The sequence below is a fragment of the Nilaparvata lugens genome, chromosome 1 (genome assembly GCF_014356525.2).
Source record: "Nilaparvata lugens isolate BPH chromosome 1, ASM1435652v1, whole genome shotgun sequence".
NCBI classification, from domain to species: domain Eukaryota; kingdom Metazoa; phylum Arthropoda; class Insecta; order Hemiptera; family Delphacidae; genus Nilaparvata; species Nilaparvata lugens.
In genome coordinates, this window is record NC_052504.1 from 24043435 (window position 1) to 24068803 (window position 25369).

General features: G+C 34.8%; 2 protein-coding genes across 2 annotated transcripts in view; one reads left to right on the plus strand and one right to left on the minus strand.

Annotated features, from left to right (window-relative positions):
- Nucleotides 1-1658: 1658 nt before the first annotated feature.
- LOC111055022 (peroxisomal membrane protein PEX13-like) lies at nt 1659-3278 on the plus strand. The gene has a single exon (XM_039423182.1). The coding sequence runs from the start codon at nt 1836-1838 to the stop codon at nt 3024-3026; it is 1191 nt and encodes a 396-aa protein (XP_039279116.1). The 5' UTR covers nt 1659-1835; the 3' UTR covers nt 3027-3278.
- A 4248-nt stretch (nt 3279-7526) lies between these two features.
- The window catches only part of LOC111046102 (histone deacetylase 6), a 42121-nt gene continuing 24278 nt past the window's right edge, over nt 7527-25369 (minus strand). The window contains exons 17-23 of the mRNA XM_039423196.1: nt 20238-20433; nt 18861-18990; nt 17249-17472; nt 15234-15626; nt 12839-12997; nt 10329-10457; nt 7527-8619 (exon numbers count right to left, since the gene is read on the minus strand). Coding sequence (XP_039279130.1) covers nt 8530-8619; nt 10329-10457; nt 12839-12997; nt 15234-15626; nt 17249-17472; nt 18861-18990; nt 20238-20433 — 1321 coding nt within the window. The 3' untranslated portion in view covers nt 7527-8529. The remainder of the gene's footprint in view (nt 8620-10328; nt 10458-12838; nt 12998-15233; nt 15627-17248; nt 17473-18860; nt 18991-20237; nt 20434-25369) is intronic.

The window sequence follows — 25369 nt, forward strand, 5'->3', positions numbered from 1 at the left end:
TTATAAGAGCATCACAAAGTCTTATAAGAAATTTAATAATTCAATCTAACTTTAGCTTTTTACAAGTTATAGCAAGGTATTATGCTCTATAATATTTAGGGACCTCTCATGGTGGCATTTGGCAGGCGAGAGTTGGTTCTCCTTTCTCAATTTTACAATTCTCATTTCCGACTTCCAAATTTACATAAAATTTGAATATCCTAGTCCTCCGCCATTTAAGGTTCAAATAGACCGTACTAAAAAATTAAATTATTACTTATGTTGTATGTTTAATAATTTCTTTGCCTTCGGGCCATGTCCATAACTTAGACTATACAACAATTTTATATAAATCCCAATCATTTGTAGAAATATATATAAATATTTTTGAATCGGCATACTATTGCCGCCTATCAACTGCCATTATGTGATTGGTGCATGCAAATTGTTACAGTATTCATGCGCTTGGTAACCTCCTATTTCCTGGATACATTTAATTATTTTTATTAGGTTTTTTAAATATGCCGTCTACATGCTAGTTAATTTTCTATACGTTACTATTTGTTTCATGCATCATAATAGTTAGCCACGTGACCTTTTGTTCCTCCAAATTGCATACCGTTTTGCCGCAATAGATTTCTGCCAAGGTGCTTGGTCAGATTCTACGTTGCATGGCTCGGTCGATCGTTAGGTCGCCGATCACTAAATGTTTATGCCTAACCTCAACCTTCAATATTTTATAATATATTATATATTAGCAAAAAAAAATTATTTCAATTCCTTTTAGGCTGTTGTACAGTTTAGCCAGGACAAGCTGATGTTATCTAATCTTTATGTTAGGTATCTCTTTGGCGATATTAGCCAGTTACTTTACTCAGACCTATTAATATTTCAGCTAGGGATTTTTATATCTACCCAAATTTCAATATGTTACAACACACACACTCACACACACACACATACAGACCAATACCCAAAAACCACTTTTTTGGTCTCAGGGAACTTCGAAACGTATAGAAATTTAGAAATTGGGGTACCTTAATTTTTTTGGAAAGCAATACTTTCCTTACCTATGGTAATAGGGCAAGGAAAGTAAAAATCAAAAGTTTAGTTCCTAGTTTAATCTAAATACTATTATTCTGTGGAAAGAGTTAATTGTACTATTCAAAGCCAAGAAGCAATGTCCCTTGGATAATATTACAAATCAAATAATTTAAAAAAATTCCATGATAAATAATTTTAAAATATCATGATTCAAAATTCCTCTGGGCGTAATTCTGTGCTCTACAACCTGAAACTAGGTGGATCATTTTATCTTCGATAGATTTCCAGGTACACCTGATAGCAATGTTCCTTATATTCCAAAAAGCACCTGATTTTTAGCTCCAACCCCCATCATAAACGTCATTATCCTCTTATTGAGAATTCGCTCAATAATAAAGGTTTATGACCTCAGGTCACCTCAGGATGAAAATTTCAAACACTGATAACTTTAGATTCAATAATCGGATCTCCTCATACTACAGCTCATCCTACTTGGCTGCTCAGGCGGTTCAAAATCATGTATAACAAGTCAAATTCAGCCGAAAAATGGAAAATCATTCGTGTTCTGTGTTCATTTGTGCCCAGTGGCCAATGATGGAACTACCATTGAATACAAAGCGCATGCGCGGTAAATATGTGTTGTTCATGAGTAGTGTCACAGGTAATAGTATTATCAAGTTTAAAAATGTGGACTGTGGATGAGTTTGAGTTTTGAGTAGTGTAGTGTCAAATATGATTGGTTAGGCTAGTTGTGATTTTGTTTTAATGTTTGTTGTGATAATTAATTAATTTGTGATTCTATACAATTAACTATGAATCCATCCAGAGATCCTCTTGGTAGGACGGCAATCCCAAACAACGATCAACCTACTTACGGATACTCTCCGAATGTCGTCAATGTTCCTAATCAGGCTCAATTTCAAGCGTCTGGTAAACCACCACCATTACCACCTATTCCACAGGAATTGATCTCTTCTATCCAACAATCATACCATCAAAATAATATGGGATATTCTACACCAAACAGGTATTCTAATTATCAAGGATATGCACCATTGTACAATAACATGTACAGTGGTTACAGAGGCTTAAACAATCAGTATCCTTTTTCTGGTTACATGGGAAATGGTATGCCATTTCCTACAAACAACCCAAGTTCACCTTTTAGCTCAATTGAGTTGTTTATTCAAACTGTGAGTTCGCTAAGCATGATGTTGGAATCAACTTTGAGTGCAACGTATGCGTCAATGCAAGCCATCGCTGGTGTGATGGAAAACTGCAACAGACTAAGGCAATATCTAATTGACTTTGTAAAATTGGGGTTTACTATACAGTTCATTCGTAAAATAATAAACTTTTGCAAGTGGATTGTGTGTTTTATTCGAGGAAAGGCATTCAGAGATGATGAAACCTTGTGGATTGAAGCAGAATCCGCTACGGGTCCAGTGAACAGTGGAGCCGAAATTGCTAAACGTAGTAGTGTTTGGCCTCTTGCTGGTTTCTTTGGTTTGCTAATTGGCGGTCCCTTCATAATCAAAAAGCTATTCAACATTGACAGCATCTCATCTCTCAATGGTGACTTGCAAAACTCTTCTCGATGGGATCCAAATGTTCATGGAAAGCAGGAATGTATGGCAATCTATGATTTTATAACGCCTCAAAATGGGTGCTTGAAACTGAAAGCAGGTGAAATTATCTACATCCCAAAGTCTCTTCAATCCTTTAAAGACTGGTGTCCCGCAATGAATAGCCGAAATGAATATGGTATTGTACCTATGAACAGACTTCGTCGTGTTACACGCAATACCACTGACACTGTCACTAATGTGACAAACAAAAATACACCTCAAGTTACCAAAGAACCAAATTCTTCTCAACAGAAAATAACAAACAATTTGATGATGGCAAAGAAGGCAGCTAACAATTTGTGTACGCATTCAGTGGATCTCAAACCGATAGAAGAGAAGAAGACAGCAATAGATAAACCAGAATCAAACAAGTGATTTGAAAAAAATAGCTTTAAAAGAATAGCTTCACACTCTATTAAGATTGAATTCTGATCAAAAAAATGACAGTTCATTTATGTTTAAGTTGAATATTACATTCCTCTCACTGTTATTAGTTTTGAAAAATCTGGAATTACGGACAGCCCAAAAAAATGACTAAATATTATAACTTGATATTACATTTCAAATATTTAAGCGTTGTAACCTTCTTGAAAAATAAACTTGTAATTTTTTGTATTGAACTTGTAATTTTTTGTGGGATTGATGGAGTTTTAAATCTCAAATCATGTAAGTTAATTCAACACACGACCTTTCAGAGTCTTGAAAAAAAGATAGCTTAATGATACCTGATTTCTTTTTCCTCTATGGTAGAATGGATTTCTTCAGATTTCAACACGTAGTGCCGGGTTATTTTTAAACGTGATTAATCCCACGAAAACCAATCAGGAAAGCCGTCTTATCACAAAAGCCTTAACTCTAATATTGTTTTTCTTGAAATTAATCACGGTTAAAATTAAACCGGCTTTTGTGCAACCGGGCCGTTACATGTCAGTTGAAAAAAATATATTTGCAAATGTTTGTGGATAATTGCAGAAAACCTACTAAACATAAACATTGAGAAAAATATTGAAGAATAAATTTGCATCTTTACCTTATTTTAGTTTTAATTAAAATAAGGTACTATAAACATATTCGTAAAAGTATAATACTTGCTGCTAGACATAGTTTGTTAAACTGAACACTTCTAATAGCCGAATTACAAAGGTCCCATGAACAAAAATAGCACGATCTTATTTCATGCACTTCTCTGTAGCATAGATACTTTAGAGTACCCTGTACACTACATCCTCTTGATACAGAGCCATTATTTAATGATTTATAAAAGCATTGCTTCTCCAAAACTGGATGACAATCAACCGCGAACTGGCTGAGCAGCTCTTTGGAGTCGTCACTACAATCACTTGAATTCGCAGTTGTGCACTTATAACATTTCAGACTGTCCGATGGATCACAAATTAATGCTATCAGAAAAATATTAAAGATGCCAAAGTATCTCATTTGTATTTACGGCTTTCAGCCAATCTGTACGGTATATTATTTAATAATGTTACTTCTAGGACTTTATTTATTACTTCAGAATCAATGTTCGTCTTATTCCCTTGTATTTTATTACCTCATAATAATGCTAATTCACTAACTAGCTAATAGATTAAAAACATTTTATTATTTATGATCTAGACATATGTTCCATACCAGGTGTCTAAATTCAGTGAACGAGTCACCATTACGATATTGCACAAGCTGAAATATAGGCAAAAAATCTGGTGTGGCGCACTCACACAACTTTCCTTGTCGTTACAAAAATTGATTACCTGACGCTAGTGTTCCCGCGCAACTCAAGTCTACTATTCAAAGATCTGAGCCAGCTGGTGTCAGGACAATAACGCTGGAAGACACAAACGATAACTGCTATCTCTTCATCGTGAATGATTTCATAGAATCAACTGTTGCCAACACTTTGAAATTGAAATAATCACATTTTATCAAATTTCGAGCTTATTTTCAATTCTAGGTGAAAATGTTACTGAACATTAATTGTAGAGATTTTCATGCTTAATCTTTTCCACTTGAAAAAATCTTCAATTTCTGTTTAAATTGTATCTGAAGCCTGATAATTGGGAATCTAAAATCAAACTTTGCATAGATGAAGCGGAGCTCCTGAAATTTTTACAGATATGGGACTTGTGGAAGTTGATAGAGCTTATCAATGACTATTTTAGGTATAAATTTGATCAAAATCGTTGGAGACGTTTTTGAGAAAATCGCAAAAAACCTGTTTTTGACAACATTTTAGCCGCCATCTTGAATTGCATTTGATCGAAATTGTTCGTGTCGGATCCTTATAGTGTAAGGAACTTAAGTTCCAAATTTCAAGTCGTTCCATTAATTGGGAGATGAGATACCGTGTACACAGACGCACATACATACACATACAGACCAATACCCGAAAACCACTTTTTTGGACTAAGGGGACCTTGAAACGTATAGAAATTTAGAAATTGGGGTACCTTAATTTTTTTCGGAAAGCAATACTTTCCTTACCTATGGTAATAGGGCAAGGAAATTAATATATCAAAATGAGATAAGCCTGTTTATAATAAGTTGTGAATTACTTATAAATTTATGATTTTTCATATCAAATAATTATTGCAGGAAATCCTGATTACAGTTGATATTTTGAAATTTTAGAATTCAGTAGCCTACGTTAATCACCATCGTCCATGACCAGCACTTGCTGATAGATTGCATCAAAATGTAAAACTTAATTACAAAAACTAAGATTGAGATAGGAGGTCAGTCATGGATCTCAAAAAAACATTGTATTATCTATCCCCGCAGCTCTGTTTGGGATAGTCAAGGGGTAAACATACCCCATACAGTCCCTACCACTACTCACTGTGCTGAGTGGGGGGGGGGGTATTTTAAGGTATCGTTTTGGGGGGTTTCCCCATAATATCACACCTTTAAGATTAGATATCTCGAAAACTGTATAAGATTGTAAACTAATGTTTGTAAGATGCATATTTCTAGTGTTATATGCAAAACCCCAAAAAATGGAACCTTTAAACCCTTGATACAGGGTGTATGGTTAGGGGCTTTTGATATGTTTACCACCTAACTATCCCAGAGATGCGAGGTCAGGCATTGTCTTCTAAAAAAATATTTTCAAACCTTATTATTTCAAGCTTTCGGTGTCTGGATTAAGAATGATGAGTATCTATGAAAGGCAATGTAAACCTTGATAGCGCGAGACGTAGGCTATTCATTTTTTTCCAATTATCAAGAAAAACCTATCTTCCTTTAGACTCAATGTCACAATCATTGATGTTGGTTCTGTTCTGGTTCAAATAGATGCCTGTTGATGTTGAGCCCTTGAATCACCAGTTTTATATTCAATTTTTTGAGTATAATAATAAAATGTTTCAACGAGTAATAAGGTGGATTTCCGTTTATGCATAAACATTCGACAACTACGGAAAAATACTTCAGGCTCTCAAAGGAGCGTTCACATGGAAGCAGCCTCCGAAAGTGTGTAAAATTATAATTATTCGTAGTCATCGAATCATTATACATAAATGGAATTAGTTAATTAATCAATAATTGGTTAATTAATTAATTGGTCAGCCGAACGGTGAGATGTGCGTTGACACCAAGATCCTGGATAAAATGAATATTAGTTATGCTTATTCCTCAAAGTTCTATAACTATTTCTTCAAAACTGATCAGAGAGATCACAATGTGATTATTGACTTCAGTAAGAATAATTAATTGGAGATATTAATAGATCTAACTTAAGAATAGAATGAACAAGGATTCAAGGTGAATTCATTGTGCCATGAGAAGTTGCTTCTTCAACCTATGATCTTCTTCTTGCTATGACAATTGAAAAGTGTGTGAGTATAAAAGTAATCTTCAGTTATTTTAAATATTATCATAAAGAAAACATGGCAGAAGTAGATATTCCTTGGTATAGGTATAGTTCCAAATTTCAAGCCGATTTTTTGTTAACTCACGCCGATAACTGTCGACTACTGTCTATTACTGTTTTGTTGGGGTGAGAGCGTAAGAATGACACAGCATGAGAGGCTACCAGCTTCACGAAAAATTACTACTGGGACTATAGTCTTGAGTTAACAGTGGAATTTGGAACGTAAACGGCCCTATACCGTATATCTTCTTATGCCATATTTTCTCAAGGTACAACGTGATTGAGGAAATTGATACTAATCCAGAATATTACACAAAACAAATAATCGAACAATAATAATTTATTTGTGCAGATATTACAAGCAAAATCAAAACAAAATTCATACAAAAATATTCTACAGAAATGTTGAAGGAAAATTAATTTACATTAAAGAATAATGAAGGAATGTAAGTATTTCAAATCCTATTCCATTTTATTTCAGTTTTATCTCTCAAACCCATGACTTGATTCTTCGAAACGTGAACGTGATTGTTCAAAGAAATGTATCTAAATAGTTATTCAAATATTTTTATAAATAATTACAAACGATCAAACCTAGGCCTAGCAAGTTAAAATTGGTAGGAGTGTGAGATCGTTTTAAAAACATATTGAACTTTTGATGACAATTCCTTAGTATAGAATTCACTTTCTATACCATAGTGAATCCCTTTTCATTTAAAACACAATAGCTATAGTTTCATTATCTATTTCTAAGACTCAATACAATGTTGTCGCGTACAATAAAGATGTAATATTTGTCAAAAGCTGATATTTTTGGAGCGTGCCTTTTACATAATTACCGTACGAATTAGAAAAATAGAAAGCATTCTAACGATAACCTATGCATAGTCATAGTATTTGTATAATGTATCGCATTCTATCAAATATTATTTTATTGTTCTCATAAGGCACCTTTTGTGTGCAATTTTTTGTAAATTAGTGAAAGTGTATTTTCAAAGAATATACAGCAAATTTACGATTGTACAGAGACAAATGTCAAAACACAAATCTGCACCTCAGAGTTAGAAGGGTGTAAGTCTCGAACGGCTGCTTTTATAGGAGAGCCCAAAAAGTATTTCACTCCCAGCCGGGGCTAAAAGAGCGTAAGTCGAATCATCATTACACTTGACTTGTGAATCATTGCTCTGCATACGCTCTTTCAGCTCTGGCTTCAAAACAATCAAATGCTGAGGACCTATGTTATCTTTAATCTATAGAGTTCGAAAAACTGAACAAGACCCACTAAAAATATCATCTTGTCAAGAAATGAACTCACGCTCCTCTAGCTCTGAGGTACAGAAATTACACACCAAGTAAAAAAGTACACAGTTTTCTATTATTTATTGAGAACATTACAGTAATCTATGCAATCGTGTCAGATTTTACTATCGTAAAAAGATTTTATCGTGTCAGATTTACTATCGTCCGCGCGGTACACATTTAATTTTGGATTATAAAATTCTCAAAGTTAAAGGATATAAAATAGTACCGTACCGTATTAAAATAAAAGTTACATCAAACGTGCAATGCTTTTCATAATTTGGTATGATTTTTTTCTCTATAACAATTGACCGTAAGTGAGGAATCTGAGCAGAAAGAAAACAAGATTGACTCTGCATTAATATTCTACATAGATATATTATTAGAACTATGGCTTTTGAGAAAATATGCATCTTTAAAGGTGTTTTAGATAATGTTTTTTGGAAACATTATAATTCAATTAGTAGGTTATAAGTAGGCTGAATTATGAAGTAAATTATTAGAAAGAGTGAATTTCCAAAATGTTAGAATTTGAATAAACTGATGGATTCCAAATTTATTATTATTCAAATTAGTATGAAATTATTTCAGTTATTGAAAATGATGAACTTTATTTTAAGGACAGCATAAAGAAGATTTTAAATTATTTAATTTGGTGACAATAAATTATTATTAATATAATAGTGATTCCTTAAATAAGACGTCGAATTATTAGTTGACAGGCCTAGGCGACGAATAGCTCCATGTCAACTCAGTACCAAATTTACTGACATGAGCAGCATTTTTCGCAGGAAATAGTACCTGGAACAAATTTTTATTAAAACTATAAGATCAACGGCTAAAATTTAACACAACATAGAACATGGGTTCTTTGATTACAGTTAAGATTGCAATATTCTAGTAATATTCATAATTATTCAATCATTTTGGAATCAGGAATAATGCCCATTGTTATTTGACAATACATCCACTTGGATCGCTGAAGGTTACCAGTGCATTACGGATTCCCAGCTCCATGTTGACGGACAGTGGCGTAGCCACTGCCAATAAGTTGAGTCTGACGATTTCAATTGAAAAAATCTGGTGTGGCGCAATCACACAACTTTCCTTGCCGTTTATGAAAATTGATCACCTGACGCTTGTGTTCACGCGCATCTCAAGTCTACTATTCAAAGATCTGAGCCAGCTGGTGACAAGACAATAACGCTGGAGACACACGAGGTCTGCTATATCTTCACATCTGTTCTCTCTATCAGAGGTCAGTGAGTGTTTGCAGCCCGTCCGATTATTGGGGTTCACTCTTAATGCCAAGTTACTCTGGGAACCTCATATAGACATGGTTTGCTCCAGTCTCAGCAGCATTGTCTATCTACTGAGAAGGCTGATGTCTGAACTGCCAATTTCGGTGGTCAGACAGGCCTATTTTGCTTTTTTTCATTCGAGGATGAGTTATGGTTTGAAATTGTGGGGTCATGCATCTAGCACTTCTAAAGTGCTGTTAATTCAGAAGAGAGCCGTCCGGGTAATTTCTGGGGCGGGCTATCTCGATCACTGTAAGCCCCTTCTTTTTAAAAATGGCATTCTATCCGTCATAAATGAATTCATCTACCAATGTTTGAAGGATATACATCAGATGCAGGATAGACTAGCAAAAAACAATGACATTCACAGTCACTTCACAAGACACCGTGAGTATATATATATATATACCAAGTCGAGCTACCCTGTGATAGGCTACAAATACCATAACTTGCTACCAACTCAAGTTAGATCCTTGCCAAATAAACGTTTTCTCCAAGTACTTAAATCCTGGTTGATGTGAATCCATTTTATCCAGTAGAGGAATTCATTACTGCTGATCACAACACCCTAGTCAATTTAATAATTATAATGTTTTTTTTTGTCTATTAATACCAAAGTACAGGATACCACTAAATTATCTGATCTAATTGTAAATTTGCTTTAGCTGATCTGTTTTATTTATTATTGTCTATGGTAAGTGTTGTACCAGTGCAATTTATTGTATGTTTCTTCAATGTGAATTGTGACTTGGCTATATGTAACTTCTATGTTCAACTGGCCCAATAGAAACTTGATAGTGAATGATTTAATAGAATCAACAACAGTTGCCAACAGTTTGCAATTGAATAATCACATTTTCTCGAATTTCAAGCTTATTTTAAATTTTAAGTCATTCCGTTAATTGGGAGATGAGATATCGTGTACACAGACACACATGCACTCATACACACACAATCATATACACATACAGACCAATACCCAAAAAACACTTTTTTGGGACCTTGTAACGTTTAGAAATCGGGGTACCTTAATTTTTTTCGGAAAGCAATACTTTCCTTTCCTATGGTAATAGGGCTTAATCAATAATGATTAGAATAAAGGGAGCTGAGCGGCTGCAATCATAACTGTCAAAGGCTGTAAAAGTAAATTTTCAAGCTATTTGGCAAATGTTTGAGCTGGAAATTAATGATTAGGATAGAGCAGCTTACCGGGTTGTCAACATATGCTTCACAACCATAACACCAGACCGAAAGATCACTGAAGCTCAAACATAGAGGATGTCTGTTATCATCTCCATGCTGGACCATGTGACCATTTACGAAACGTCCACAAAATACCTGCAAGTGGAAAATGTAAATTAGAAAATAGAAAACTATTCCTTATTAATTTCATTTCAAATTATACATTATTAGGCTACTCGATATTACACAAATCTTCAAGTTTATGAATATTAAATGATAGCCTACTTCATAAACTAGCGACCCACTGGGTTGAAGAACTCGCTCATGAACTGTTGTATTGGTCTCTGAGATCAAAACTTGTAATTATTAGAGTTGGCGAGAAATATTATGGAAACCGCTAAATATATCTTTTACAAGTATGATATTACAGTAGTACGTTCCATGGAAATCATATTCCAATTGAAGAAAAAACTTTCTTTCGCTTCAAAACTTTTGTCCGCCATCTTGGATCCATATGACGGATCAAACTTCATTTCGGATTCAGCTTCATTTTGAATCCAACTTCATTTTTTCAAATGAGAATGTGGTTATGTGATACACGATTTCGATACAGAATTTCAAAGGAAAATTAATGGCGAAATCCGCACATCGATATCTCAAATAGTTTCAATGATCTCAACATTTATGATACTAATAAATTATAAAAAAAATAATAAATGAGTAAGGTACCTATACATTGAATAATCAAGTGTTAATGAACACTAGTAGCTTCTACTTATATTTTAACACTTTGAACAAAAAAATGTCATAGCAACTGCTATCACAGTATACATATGTACAGTATGGAAACTTGGCTAGTACCCTGGCGCAAAAATACGCCATCTTGTTAGGAAGCGCCGCATTGTAATAGTATTGATGGGAGTTTTGGATCACTTTACTGATCTCGCTCACTGCCGCGAGCCAATCAGAAGACCAGGATTAGAACTTCCTAAGGTTTTAATGAATTTCCTAAGGTTTTAATGAACTTCCTAGGTTTTAATGAACTTTCTTTAAGGTTTTAATGAACTTTCTTTAAGGTTTTAATGAATTTTCTAAGGTTTTAATGAACTTTCTAATAAATTCGAAGAATTAATTTTCAATATTTGAAGCAGTATTTTAACGCAGTAAACGTGAGGGAAATTCACAATATTTTGCTGTAGTATTGTTGGCATTATAGCATAACGGAAACAGCTGATTACAGCGGGACAATTCAAATGAGCATGCTCTCCAAACTATATTGTAAAAATATGTTTCGATTTATTTGTAGGCCTATTCAAAGCAAACCCGTTGAAAGGTGAATGAATAAACATTTCATTTTACGTTATGTTATTATTAATCATTGATCCTAACCAGTGATTTTGAAATAAAAATTTCATTAGGCTATTGAGTTTGAAAACTTATTTGCTTTGAAAAAACTGGAGTAATAATTTATTATTATTATGTTGAATATGACATTAAATAATAACATTCAGATTGGAATATAAATTCCAAGGCAATCCTTGTATTATTTTGCTTGAACATTTTTAGGTTGTTACAGTCATAAAACTTAGACCAGTTATAGAATAGACACGGCCTATTGTATATTCATACTGAAAGTCGATGAAGCCAATATCTACTGCCATATCTCCAAATCATGACGTCAGCATCAGATAGAAAACTTTTCTGTAGAGTTTGATTACATTGTTTTCCATAGCAGATTGTGTCTATTTCAGCGGGAGCGCAGCTGGAGTTTACCATTTTAATGAATAATAATTTACATCCTTCTGAAATAGACACAATCTGAAAGTTTTCTATCCGATGATAACGTCACGATTTGGAAATATGGCAGTAGATGTTGGCTTCAGAGGCTACACTTCCCAGCGTGTCTATTCTATAACTGGTCTTAGTCGTAAAATGAGGTTAGTTTTTTACGCATATTTCTGATACAATTTTATTCCAAAATAAACTTGCAAACTATAAATAAATTATGAATTAAGATGGACTAATCCAAATAATTTAGGTATTCCATGATATCTATTTGGCTTTTTATCTACTCCAAAACAATAACTGAATTGTGTTTGCTCAGCTTAGTCAAGAACTTGAATTTAAACCCTACCCCAGTCGAGGTTTTAAAATCACGCTGTTCTAAGTCCTGGACTTAACGATTTTTGATAAATCCTTGACTCGGAAAGAGGCGAGAATCTAATTCAAGTCCTGGACTTATAAACCCTTCACTCAGAAAGCGAAATTATAAACTCCAGGGTCTAACATGATCTCTTAACTCCAGAGTCTATTCAAGCCCTCAACTACGTTAACGCTCTGACTCGGAAAGCCAATTTTCTGACTCCAGAGTTTAAAGCCAGTTAAAGTCTAGAACTTGACTAAATCCCGAGCTCGGGAGCCGGCCCTTAATGGTGAATTATCTTAAACCAATAAGCTTTCCAATGAAGAATTGGAAAATGTTCCGAACAGTTTGAAATTGAATAGAATCTGAAATTGAATGTTGTTGAATAACTGACCAGATAGCAGATGAGGCAAGTCCAATTCTCGTTGGATGAAGTGCAGTCAGAGCAGGGTGCATGGATGTCGATGCCCGTGCTGGGCACAGGGCGCACTTCGGGCAGGTGAGGGCAGCTCGAAAGCGGAACTACGGCGAACATTTGTTCTGACAGAAGCAACTGAAACAGCAGCGAATTTGTTTTTATTTATTTATTACATTGTGTACAAATACTTGACATAAGAAAAGGCACAACAGGCTCATGCCCAAAACTGTCCCATATTTTATGTTGTACGACTATGGGTTTCATCGGACTCAAATGTAATTGTCAAAATGCATGAATCCTATTAGCCTATATTAAACGAGCAATTTCTGTATTTTCATATCTGGTTACTTATCTGGTTATTTATATTTGGTTATTTATGTTCAACGGATCTCGAAAACGGCTCTAACGATTTTCACGAAATTTGGAACATAGTAGGTTTATGATATAAAGATTCGATTGCACTAGGTCTCATCCTTGGGAAAACTCGCTGAACGACTTTAAAAGGATCATTCATCCTTGGCTGAAACAGCTGTGGATAGTAAAAAGGGGAGTGAGCGAGTGAGTATGTGAAAAATCAAAATATCGCATCCCCGAAATTCATAAGATGACAATCATATAGCCAGCTGTGAAATATGAACACAATCATTTTAGAGAATTGTGTTCTGTTTATCAATAAATAAAAATAACAATCTACCATCTATTTGAAACAATGATTCAAGGTTTCTGCTCGAAAACATCTTGGAGACATTGGTTGCGTTCGGTGATTGGCCACTTATCGGTGAGTGAACGATGAGACCGGTGAGTGAACGATGAGACCGGTGAGTGAACGATGAGACCGGTGAGTGAACGATGAGACCGGTGAGTGAACGATGAGACGGTGAGTGAACGATGAACCGGTGAGTGAACGATGAGACGGTGAGTGAACGATGAGACCGGTGAGTGAACGATGAGACCGGTGAGTGAACGATGAGACCGGTGAGTGAACGATGAGACCGGTGAGTGAACGATGAGACCGGTGAGTGAACGATGAGACCGGTGAGTGAACGATGAGACCGGTGAGTGAACGATGAGACCGGTGAGTGAACGATGAGACCGGTGAGTGAACGATGAGACCGGTGAGTGAACGATGAGACCGGTGAGTGAACGATGAGACCGGTGAGTGAACAACCACCGAACCACTGTTTGGTCATTGAACGATGCATACACTCACATGCAGCGCTAGTATACTTGCAATTAAAATCGGCCATTGAGGGGACAACCAGAAAGATTATTACATACTAAAGATCTTGAAGATTTTTGTAATCTGTAATATTACAAAAATATATATATCATATAATATCTCGCGCTAAAATACCTCAATGGCAGCCTTTAATTTCAAGTAAGAGCTAGCAATGGGAAGGTATAGGCATTATGAGTTTATACCTCTTTAAGGTTTTTGGTGTCAGAATACTAGCCGACTTTTCATTCTGTGGTTCATCTGTGATCAGGTTTTTTACTGAACGTACCATTTGAACTCAACCATTGAATTCAACCGTAATGTCACGAGCTGTAAGAACACAAGCAGATGATGTTGACTTTAATCAGCAGTTGATCACTGGTCAATTTGAAGGTGTGATCAAATTGAATGCCTATATGGGCAAGATCAAGTCGAATCATGCATGAGCCGAAAAACAAAATCTTGTAAGTGCCATTGAAACACGTTGTGACTTGCATGTAGCTGCTTATACTGAACGCAACTAGCAAGTGCATGTTTTTAGTGTGAGTGTTCCTATTACTCTTTCCAGATTTTGTTTTTCATCTGCACGCTTGGTCATGCATAACCAAGCGTGTACTTGTACATATACGCATTCAATGTGTTCACACCCTAATAAACGTATGCACAACAGGACTTCTCAATTCGTACATCATCTAGATCAAATATAAATATTTTCACAACACTAAATCTATAATATAAATTGAAAGATAAAAATTAGGTTGAAATCGACATTTTTTAGGTCGCAAAACTCAAACCATTCAAATCACTCTTGAATTTGGAATATCCCCAAAATTTATGTTCAAAAACATTCACCGCTATTCACAGAACATATTCCTGTCTGACAAGTAGTTCTTAAGTTGATTTGAAACAAAACCACATTTATTTTTCAAGATTATTTTCCATTATTCCGTTTCCATATTATGTTTCCTAAAAATATTGGAGTTTAACGTCTATTACCAAAGATGCTAATTTGAAACTGTTTCACCAAACATGAAGAGTGAATACTGTGCTCTATTTTCCAAAAGTTGATAAAAGAAAGAGGCTTACCTCCAGATCTAGATTATCAGAATGTGTGTATACTTCAAGATGAATAGTTGGAAAGTGGAAGAAGCTTACCTCTAGATTGTCAGAGAGGTAGTCGGTGAGTGTTTGATTGGCGCCTCCAGCTGCGCCGCTCTCCTCCATGGTGGACGAGGAGGAGCTGGGAGTTGCGTTGCTGCTGCTGCCGCCTGCCGGCCAAACCTCCTTCCCCATCGGATTGTCTCCGGTGCCGCAGTTGGTGACCAGAGTCAGAGTTTGCATCCTATCGGTGAGATCGTCACAACTGCCTTCGTGCAGCTTCACCGACGACAGCCTTACAAGCTTCATATCGTCCGTTTCGTTCTGTTCTTGACACGAGTTCTCAGGTTTACCGTCGACTTCGTTTTGGCCAGCGCAGCCTGCTTCCAGAACGTTCTCTTCTGGCAAACTCTTATGGAACGCCAGACACGACCAGAATTCTTTCTGGATCTAGAAACAAAAGTGAGAGTAGAATACTAAGTGAGAGTACAAACTAACCATGTGTAGCTATAATGCAAGATTGTACATCAATAAGCAATTTTTATTTGGACGAAACCACGGGTGTCAAGGTCTAAAAATACAGGTCATGACACTCGTGTTCCTTATGGAGCGGCCATTATGTGGGGTCTTCATGGCGGTACATTTGAAATATTCCAATCTGCTCATAACAAAATCATGCATTATGCTTTTTTAAAAACAATATTCTGGTTCACATAATATGTAAATTCAGGTTTTCGATTCTTTAATAATGAAATTCCAATAATAAATGGTTCAATAATTCATATTTTTATTATTAAAAATTGTTCTTATTCTTGTAACTTGTTATGTTTCATAAGGCATTGGGACAAAAGGCAAAACTCAAAAAGAGTTTGAAGTTCCCAATCTAAAACTCAACAATTCAGTTCCTAGTTGGAATCTAAATATTATTATTCGGTGGGAAGAATTTATTTTACAATTCAATCCTTGAACAAAATAATATATAGAATCAATCCTTGAACAAAATAACACATCATTTGTTCAATCTATAATGACAACAGCTGATAAATTTGAAAATTGGTGAACTAGAATACCATAAAATGGCGATTTTGCAATGCATCACGGGATTGTGTCATGACCTGTATTTATAGACCTTGACGGGTGTCATAAGAGCGATAATCTCAAAAATGTGAGTATTTCAAATTTTCTTTATTTGTGTTTATTATAAAATTATTAACACATTTCAAAATAATATTAACATATTGCCATTTAAAAGCCAGAACCTGTAACATTGTAACTCTAATTGATATGATATATTATTATATATAAGTAAATAATATTAAATTTAACAGAACCTTTTTGGTTATTTTCATACAATAGACAAATTGAAACAGTTGAGACAAATTGAGGCATTCCCGGAATGACATAATCGAAGGCAAACATCCATGAGGCTTCTGTTTTGAAATAGATGGAAAGTGAAAATATATGTACCTTGAAGGTCGGATAAGCTTGAGTCGCTCGCTTATATGCAACCATATACTGTAAAGCTGTGAACATCATAGGGGAAGAGTATAGCTGATTATTATATTCCACAATCATCTTGATTAGGTACTTGATAAACAGTACAAAATGGCCCAAAAGATACTACTTATCTTGAAACTTAGATAAAATAGGTTTTGAGAACACAGCCTCCTGGGTAAATGACCTTTGGGCAAAACTGTTTATATTATGTTACTAAATTCATTGATTTTTAGATGATGCATATAGGGATGTACATCTTATGTAAAAAGCATAAATGTAATGCCTCATAAATAATGACTTTTGGGTCACACTGTTCATCTTACCTTTCTAAATTCATTCGTTTTTAGATGATGTATATATATAGGGATATATATTTTATATGTAAAAACCATGAATTTAAAAAGTATATTTTACGGTTTTTCTTATGTCTTCTATATTCTACATAGACTTTTCTCCTTTTAATCTCGAAAATATATATTTTCACAACACTAATTACCTGATTTTGACAAGATAAGAAATTTTTACAGTACAATAGCGTAAAACCAATAAAAACTCAGCAGGAGGAATAAAGATACCTGTATGACTTGTTTGATGGAGGTTATCGCTGACCGACATGCACCATTGCTTGCGTCAAGGACAGGCAGCGGATCGCCAAGCAGAGACTTGGCGCAGGCTGTCATGGCGTAGGAAATGGACGTGATGTTGTAGCCACCTTCAAGCGCCAGAATGACTCGCCCACCGGCCAACGACGACAACCAATGTGTTAGGTGAGCGTACGTTTCTGGCAACACTTTACAACCTACAAAACACAACACAAATAAGCAATTCATCAACATAATTTAAAGGGAATATTAATTGAACAATTGCCAGTCTAACCTATGCAAAACAGCTACAAAATACCAAGTACTTTGAAAACATACATAACATTTTGAAGCCACAGAGTAGTTTTTTTCAATTCAAATACGATTTTCAAACAACCCTATTGTTTATTCTTTTTTACAATGAAGCACAAATCGGGTGAGAAAAACTAAGAATACCTCGTACTATTTCTCTCCCAAATTTACGTAACATTAAAAGTTCAAAATGAGGTTATGTCTTCTAGATTTCCACAAAATTTTCAGTCCAAAAATATTATACAAACCATTATTTTAAATTTAGATGTTCCAAATACTGTACCAAAATAATAATAATAATTTATAATACTTAGTTATTTTCAAAATAGAGAATATTCACTTATTAGAGAAATTTTTTAACACGAACCGAAAAACAAAATTGTCAAATCATTTTTGTAATAGAAATATGAAGCTTTTTCCATTATTCTTACCAACTCTATACGTACATTTTATGCTCAATATAGTGATGGTTTGGGCCATGGAGAAAAAGAATCAGAAATAATTCCATTATTCCATGGTTTGAACCCTAAACATTTCTCGTACGCTACTGATTTATCAATTCTATCAATACTTTCCAGGGTTGTCAATTGTTGAACATGACATTGTTTAGAGGAGAGGACATTGTTTAGAATTTGTTTATGGGTGGCTGTGGTAAAGGTATATAGTTAGATTCATTTTGAATATTGGCTACATGGAATTGCTGACATTTTGAAGTGTAGCTTTTAGGCGAGCTAGAAACTCGATTGGCCCTCACTGCTGCTAACCCATCTCGGATAAAGTTGCTGCAGGTTTTCATCAACATTTTGACATTCATTCGAACTGGTGATTTCAGATTTTCTGAAATTCAACTTTCATAATATGAGTTTACCATTGAGAAATTACTTATTAATGAACTCATGTAGATAGATAGATAGATGACTTTTATTTTCACTTTATAACATTACAAAAAGTGATGTGGGCGAAGTTGAGGCAAAATGTGGAGGAACGGGTTGGCTGTAGGGGTGATGTGGAGCCCAACTATTATTATTGTTATTATTATCACTTGAATTTATGACAAATAGATTTGCATCGTAGCTGGACCAACAATTTTTCCAACCAAGTGCTGTGGACCATTCCTGACAGGTATAGTGATTGTCTGGAGTTTTATGAAAATTGTGATGACTGATTTCATTCACGGCGCTATGGAGTTGAAAAATAACTCTTTCAAGAAATGAAAATGGTTGGTTTGTTTCTTCCAAAAGTCAGCTTTTCAAATCTGAAAAATTGAAAGTTTTAATTTGAAACTTGAACCTACCTCCAAGAGGATCTGCTATAGCTGCATCGAATCCGGCTGAGACGAGTACTAGTTGCGGGTTGTACTGGTAAGCGATTGGGAGAACAATATGGTGGAAAGCAGCCACATAGTCTGCTCCAGTCATACCACCCTGACAACACAGTATTGCTATTATTTTACTATTATTATTTTACTAATAACGCTGTGCTAATAATAAGTTTATGTTTTTTTCTGGCTTGAAATGTTCTATAATGATGCAATATTATCCTAGTTGTTATTATTTTTAGATTCAATTTTCTACTCCAATCTGATTTCTGAAATTACTGTACATTCGAGATTTGGAGAGGTTTTGTCATAATCTGCTCATATCGATGATAGATTAGATAGGGTAACTGATAGCAGATATTATCACTTTGACAATCCACGACAAATCAACAAATTCAAAATTTTCGAAGGTCAGAAGCGAGAATGAGACTTTTCAGATAGCGAACGATAAGAAGAGATAATTTAACTAGACGAATCATTTGACTCATTCATTCGATTGAAGCGCTAGAGCTTTAAAAAATGTTGGCGTTATTATGTAAACTGGTGAAATGGAGATATAAAAGGATTGAATCTCAAAATTTAGAAAATGACCAAATTACCTAAAAAATCAACTTTGGAAAAATATAACACTTGAAAATAATTCAGAATTCTCATTTATACATACATAAACAATAGATAATTCCAGAGATCATAACTCTTTGCTTAACTCCTTAATAATTATTATTGGTGAAATATTTGAAAAGAAGAGCAACGCTAGATGAAATTCAGAATGTGCAAAATGGTCAAGTGTTGTCGATTCAAATATATATCACACAAAAATATTTTTTTGAGATTCTTATAATAATATTGTCCTAGTAGCTTGATCAACCACACAATAGAAACGGCCATGTATCAATAAGAGTTTCGTAGCAATAACTATTATAAAGGAAACAGCTAGAATACTATTACAAGAACGTATTGAAAGTTGATTCATACAGTGATTTTCACCATAAAATTTATCTTCACTGCCCTTACGAGAACTAAGTTAACAGCTTACGGGTGAGAATGGAAACATCTCAGAGATCCATTTTATTTCAGAATATTAATTAGAAAGAGAACAGCTTGAAATACTATTGCGAGAACTTATTAACCACTTATTATTAATACATACAGTGATTTACACCATAAAATTAATCTTCACTAGTCTAACGTAAACTACGTTAACAGCTTATGGGTGAGAATGAACAATTTTTTTTAATATTCTTCCATTCTCAAGAAGTTATGCAAAAGAGTTAAAATACTATTCTTGAATTAGAATGATTTATAAGAAGTACTTTATTAAGTTGAAACAATGGCAAATTCAAGTAAGCCTACCTTATTCCAAGGAACATTCACATTGTAGCCTCGGCCGTCACCACTGCCTACGACTGATGCGTCAGCGTCCGTCGAATTTGGAAAGAAGTTGCCATTGTCATACCTATGTATCGATACATATAGACATCGTGGGTCGTCTTCGAATATGTGCTGCGTTCCGTTGCCGTGATGGATGTCCCAATCCAATATCAAAACCCTGGAAACAATATCAATCATCAACAAAGAGATAGATTTCAGTTCTAATCGGGCAGCCGATGGGTTCAGATCATTTGTTATCGCTCCGTATAAAGAAAGTTTGCTAACAAGTTAACGCCAGCCGCCTGCCTTAAACTATCAATAACCTGGCTTAACCTAAAATAATTCTAATTTATCTAGTTTTCGGAAGTATTCTATTAGTGTTTCACAGTAAAAGTGGTCAAATTACACTCTTGAGCAATGGCAGACATGTGTTTCAAATGAAATAAGCGCAGTTTAATCGCGAAAGATTGTGTTAAGTGCCCGGATTGTGCCACGACTTTTCATAGGAGCTGCCTCGGAAACAAAGTTTCCAAAAATGGGAAATGGGATTGCAATAAATGCTCGTCGAAAGATAACCCATCAACACCGTCATCGGACTGTAACAAGGTAGACGACAACAAATCCATTCTTTGTGCAATCGCCGAGTTCAGAGAAGAAAATTAAACTAACTGGGAATCAAACAATTCAAGGTGGGACACGAATGAAAAGAAACTTGAACAAGTGCAGGATGACATTAAGAAAACCAACCAAGAAATCAATCTAATTAAAGAACAGTTTGCGGCCGTTACAAGCAAGTGTGAAAGCGCGTGTCAATCGGTTGAACAAATGCTCCAAGAGAACTCTCAACTTAAATTGGAGCTAGCACACGTGAAAGACGACTTGAAAGACTTGCAGCAACATACACGTAAAAATAATATCCTTGTGTCAGGTGTACCCTTATCGAAGGGGGAGAATATGTTTGTTGTGTTAGATTCTGTCGCTAGAGCAATTGACGTCAACTTCAACGTTAGTGACATATCAGCAGTGCATAGATTACCGAATAGGAATTTAAACATGCCACCTTCAATAGTTGTTAATTTCACTTCACGCATCACGAAATCGTACTGGTTGACCGCCAGGCGATTAAAAGGTTCGCTTACAGCTAACGAACTCAACACAAATTTCCCAAATACTCCAGTGAACTTAAGCGAGCATCTTACTCCAGAGACACGTTCACTATTCAATGCAGCGAGACAGCTAGTCAAGGAGAGGAAACTTCTTTCAGTTTGGACCAAGGACCGTAAAGTTATGGCGAAGGCAGCCACAGGTGAACGACCAGTTCGAATCCTAAATTTGGAACAAATTTCTAAAATTTGTAAAAAAAATGCAGACACAACCACCCACACTCCAGCGGATCCGATAAACGAGACTTCCCAATAAACGAAACATTTTATTAGTCAATTGATCTTATGAAATTGTGTTAATAGAACATTCTGTCTACACGTTATATTAGATATAAATGCATTCTTCCCTCTTTTGAAATGTTTATTATGGCCAAATTGACACGAGAGACAAGGCATGCAATCAACCAAAATAGGTTAGGCCATGTGATAACATTTTTTTTTTCTTATCTTAACGAAGCTACATTATTTACAAGCATATAATAGTAGGCAAGAACTATATAATAACTAACATAAAATGTTGATATTAGGAGAAAAGGATAATCATATTTTATTGTTCAATATCTTAAAATTGAAAAGTCTCGTTATACTAACTCCGTACTGTTCGAATTCTAGCAGCCATTCAGTGTCGATTTTGCACTACTTGTATCTTATCCTAAAGTATATCTGACTTCCTAGAGATTTGAAACTGTTTTCGTTCAGCAACTTATCAATAACTAATAGATACCGATAACCAACACATTGTGTCAAATTGGTTTTCAGATCTTTAAAGAATAATAACTGAATAAAAGTAATAAAGATAAGCTCCTAGCTTGAAGGGTACGAAACAGCTAAGATGAAAGATTAGGAGAATTAATATTTAGATCAACATTACGCTACCTACGTTTCCAAAACTGGAAAACGACAAATTTGAAAATATCATGAAGATATTGAAGCAAGCCTAACTTTTCGAATTAACAGTAGTAACTGATTTAATATATAGGGTATTGTATGTATCAATCTATCTGATAAATAAGGGTGCTCTAATCTAGAAGCTTGAAAACACCTCCGTAATTTGATCGCATAATCAGAAAGAAAGGTACACTATTGTATTATCATTATCATCCACCCAACGCTTCTATGATCAGAACTCACAGTTATTATAGCGTATTTCACTTGCTATCAACGTAGCTAACCTCTCAAGTCAACTGAAGCAGGAGCAATAAATTATTGACGATGCTATAACACAATATAACATTCTACTAATCTGTCTGTTATCCTCATTCATAATCAACAGAAGCATCAACTCCTCGTACTACAAAAATCATCTATCTCTACTACCCCTTAGGAATGCATAGATTAGAAGAGACTACTATATTGTTATAATGTTAGCTTATATTTATATTTATAGGTATTGTTTTTCCTTGCATTTCACAGTGTCTCACCAGCAATTCAACATTAATATTTCAAAAGTTAGGTACTTATATTCATTATGGGTGCGTACACAAAGAAAGCTGGTTGCCGGCGCCGGAAAACCAGCCGCTGTAAGCGCGTCCCGGCTTGAGAAGAACTTAACATGGTTTCAAGTGTGCCCGTACACAGTAAACGCCGGTGCCGGCTCAACAAGCGCAACAAGCGCGAGCTGCCGGCGTCAACCGGCAAACAAGTATGAAGAGAACATTCTTGTAGCCGGTTTCCAGCAACTGGCTCAGTCTGCGAGTGGTCTCTGTACTGTGCGTACAGTTAGTCTCCAGTACAGTCTCTGTACTGCAGTTGGTTAGCGTAGTGTGTACTGTGCAGTAGTTTTAAAGATGGTTGATACAGATGATTTAATTTCCAAAGTTTTTCAAAAGAAGGCGATTTGGGATAAACGGGAGAAGTTGCACGCGAACAGAGTGTATGTAGATACGTGTTGGAAGGAGATTAAAAGGTTCGCTTACAGCTAACGAACTCAACACAAATTCCCAAATACTCCAGTGTACTTAAGCGAGCATCTTACTCCAGAGACACGTTCACTATTCAATGCAGCGAGACAGCTAGTCAAGGAGAGGAAACTTCTTTCAGTTTGGACCAAGGACCGTAAAGTTATGGCGAAGGTAGCCACAGGTGAACGACCAGTTCGAATCCTAAATTTCGAACAAATTTCTAAAATTTGTAAAAAAAAATGCAGACACAACCACCCACACTCCAGCGGATCCGATAAACGAGACTTCCCAATAAACGAAACATTTTATTAGTCAATTGATCTTATGAAATTGTGTTAATAGAACATTCTGTCTACACGTTATATTAGATATAAATGCATTCTTCCCTCTTTTGAAATGTTTATTATGGCCAAATTGACACGAGAGACAAGGCATGCAATCAACCAAAATAGGTTAGGCCATGTGATAACATATTATTTTTTTTTCTTATCTTAACGAAGCTACATTATTTACAAGCATATAATAGTAGGCAAGAACTATATAATAACTAACATAAAATGTTGATATTAGGAGAAAAGGATAATCATATTTTATTGTTCAATATCTTAAAATTGAAAAGTCTCGTTATACTAACTCCGTACTGTTCGAATTCTAGCAGCCATTCAGTGTCGATTTTGCACTACTTGTATCTTATCCTAAAGTATATCTGATTTCCTAGAGATTTGAAACTGTTTTCGTTCAGCAACTTATCAATAACTAATAGATACCGATAACCAACACATTGTGTCAAATTGGTTTTCAGATCTTTAAAGAATAATAACTGAATAAAAGTAATAAAGATAAGCTCCTAGCTTGAAGGGTACGAAACAGCTAAGATGAAAGATTAGGAGAATTAATATTTAGATCAACATTACGCTACCTACGTTTCCAAAACTGGAAAACGACAAATTTGAAAATATCATGAAGATATTGAAGCAAGCCTAACTTTTCGAATTAACAGTAGTAACTGATTTAATATATAGGGTATTGTATGTATCAATCTATCTGATAAATAAGGGTGCTCTAATCTAGAAGCTTGAAAACACCTCCGTAATTTGATCGCATAATCAGAAAGAAAGGTACACTATTGTATTATCATTATCATCCACCCAACGCTTCTATGATCAGAACTCACAGTTATTATAGCGTCTTTCACTTGCTATCAACGTAGCTAACCTCTCAAGTCAACTGAAGCAGGAGCAATAAATTATTGACGATGCTATAACACAATATAACATTCTACTAATCTGTCTGTTATCCTCATTCATAATCAACAGAAGCATCAACTCCTCGTACTACAAAAATCATCTATCTCTACTACCCCTTAGGAATGCATAGATTAGAAGAGACTACTATATTGTTATAATGTTAGCTTATATTTATATTTATAGGTATTGTTTTTCCTTGCATTTCACAGTGTCTCACCAGCAATTCAACATTAATATTTCAAAAGTTAGGTACTTATATTCATTATGATTGGTATTACTCGCTAGTTGCTGGTTATTATCAATAATTAATAATAATTTATAGTTAGTTATCTCAGTCCAAAATATGACCTAATTTTCTTTTTTTTCCTTTTTCAAACATACCTCAGAATCGGTCTCTTTTCTTTATTCTCCTTTTACTACAGTAAAATGTTATTTGTTTACATTCTATAATAATATAATTATAATGTAAATAATTGAGTAATATAAAGGGCTATAATTAATGTTGTGATCGGTTATATGGTATAGTATATAAATATAGTACATACATGCTGGATTTAATAGTATTTGATAATCACAAGTACATTTCCCTCCAATATGACAAAGAGGTTCATCGTTGTTCTTGTTTTCCTTTGTAGTCTTGGATGGATTTTGTTTTTTTTTGTGATCTTAACAAGTAGTTTTTTTGTTCTTGTTTATTGTTGCCTCTAGTAGTTTTTTTCTTTTTTTTTTTGATAGGGCATGCCTTGTCTCTTGTATGGGATAAAAAATGAAGTTAGCAGGCGGTATGGCTTGACACTACATAG

Bases quoted from the DNA above. Each gene is read 5' to 3' on its own strand.
- LOC111055022 (XM_039423182.1), top strand. From the start codon at position 1,836: ATGAATCCATCCAGAGATCCTCTTGGTAGGACGGCAATCCCAAACAAC.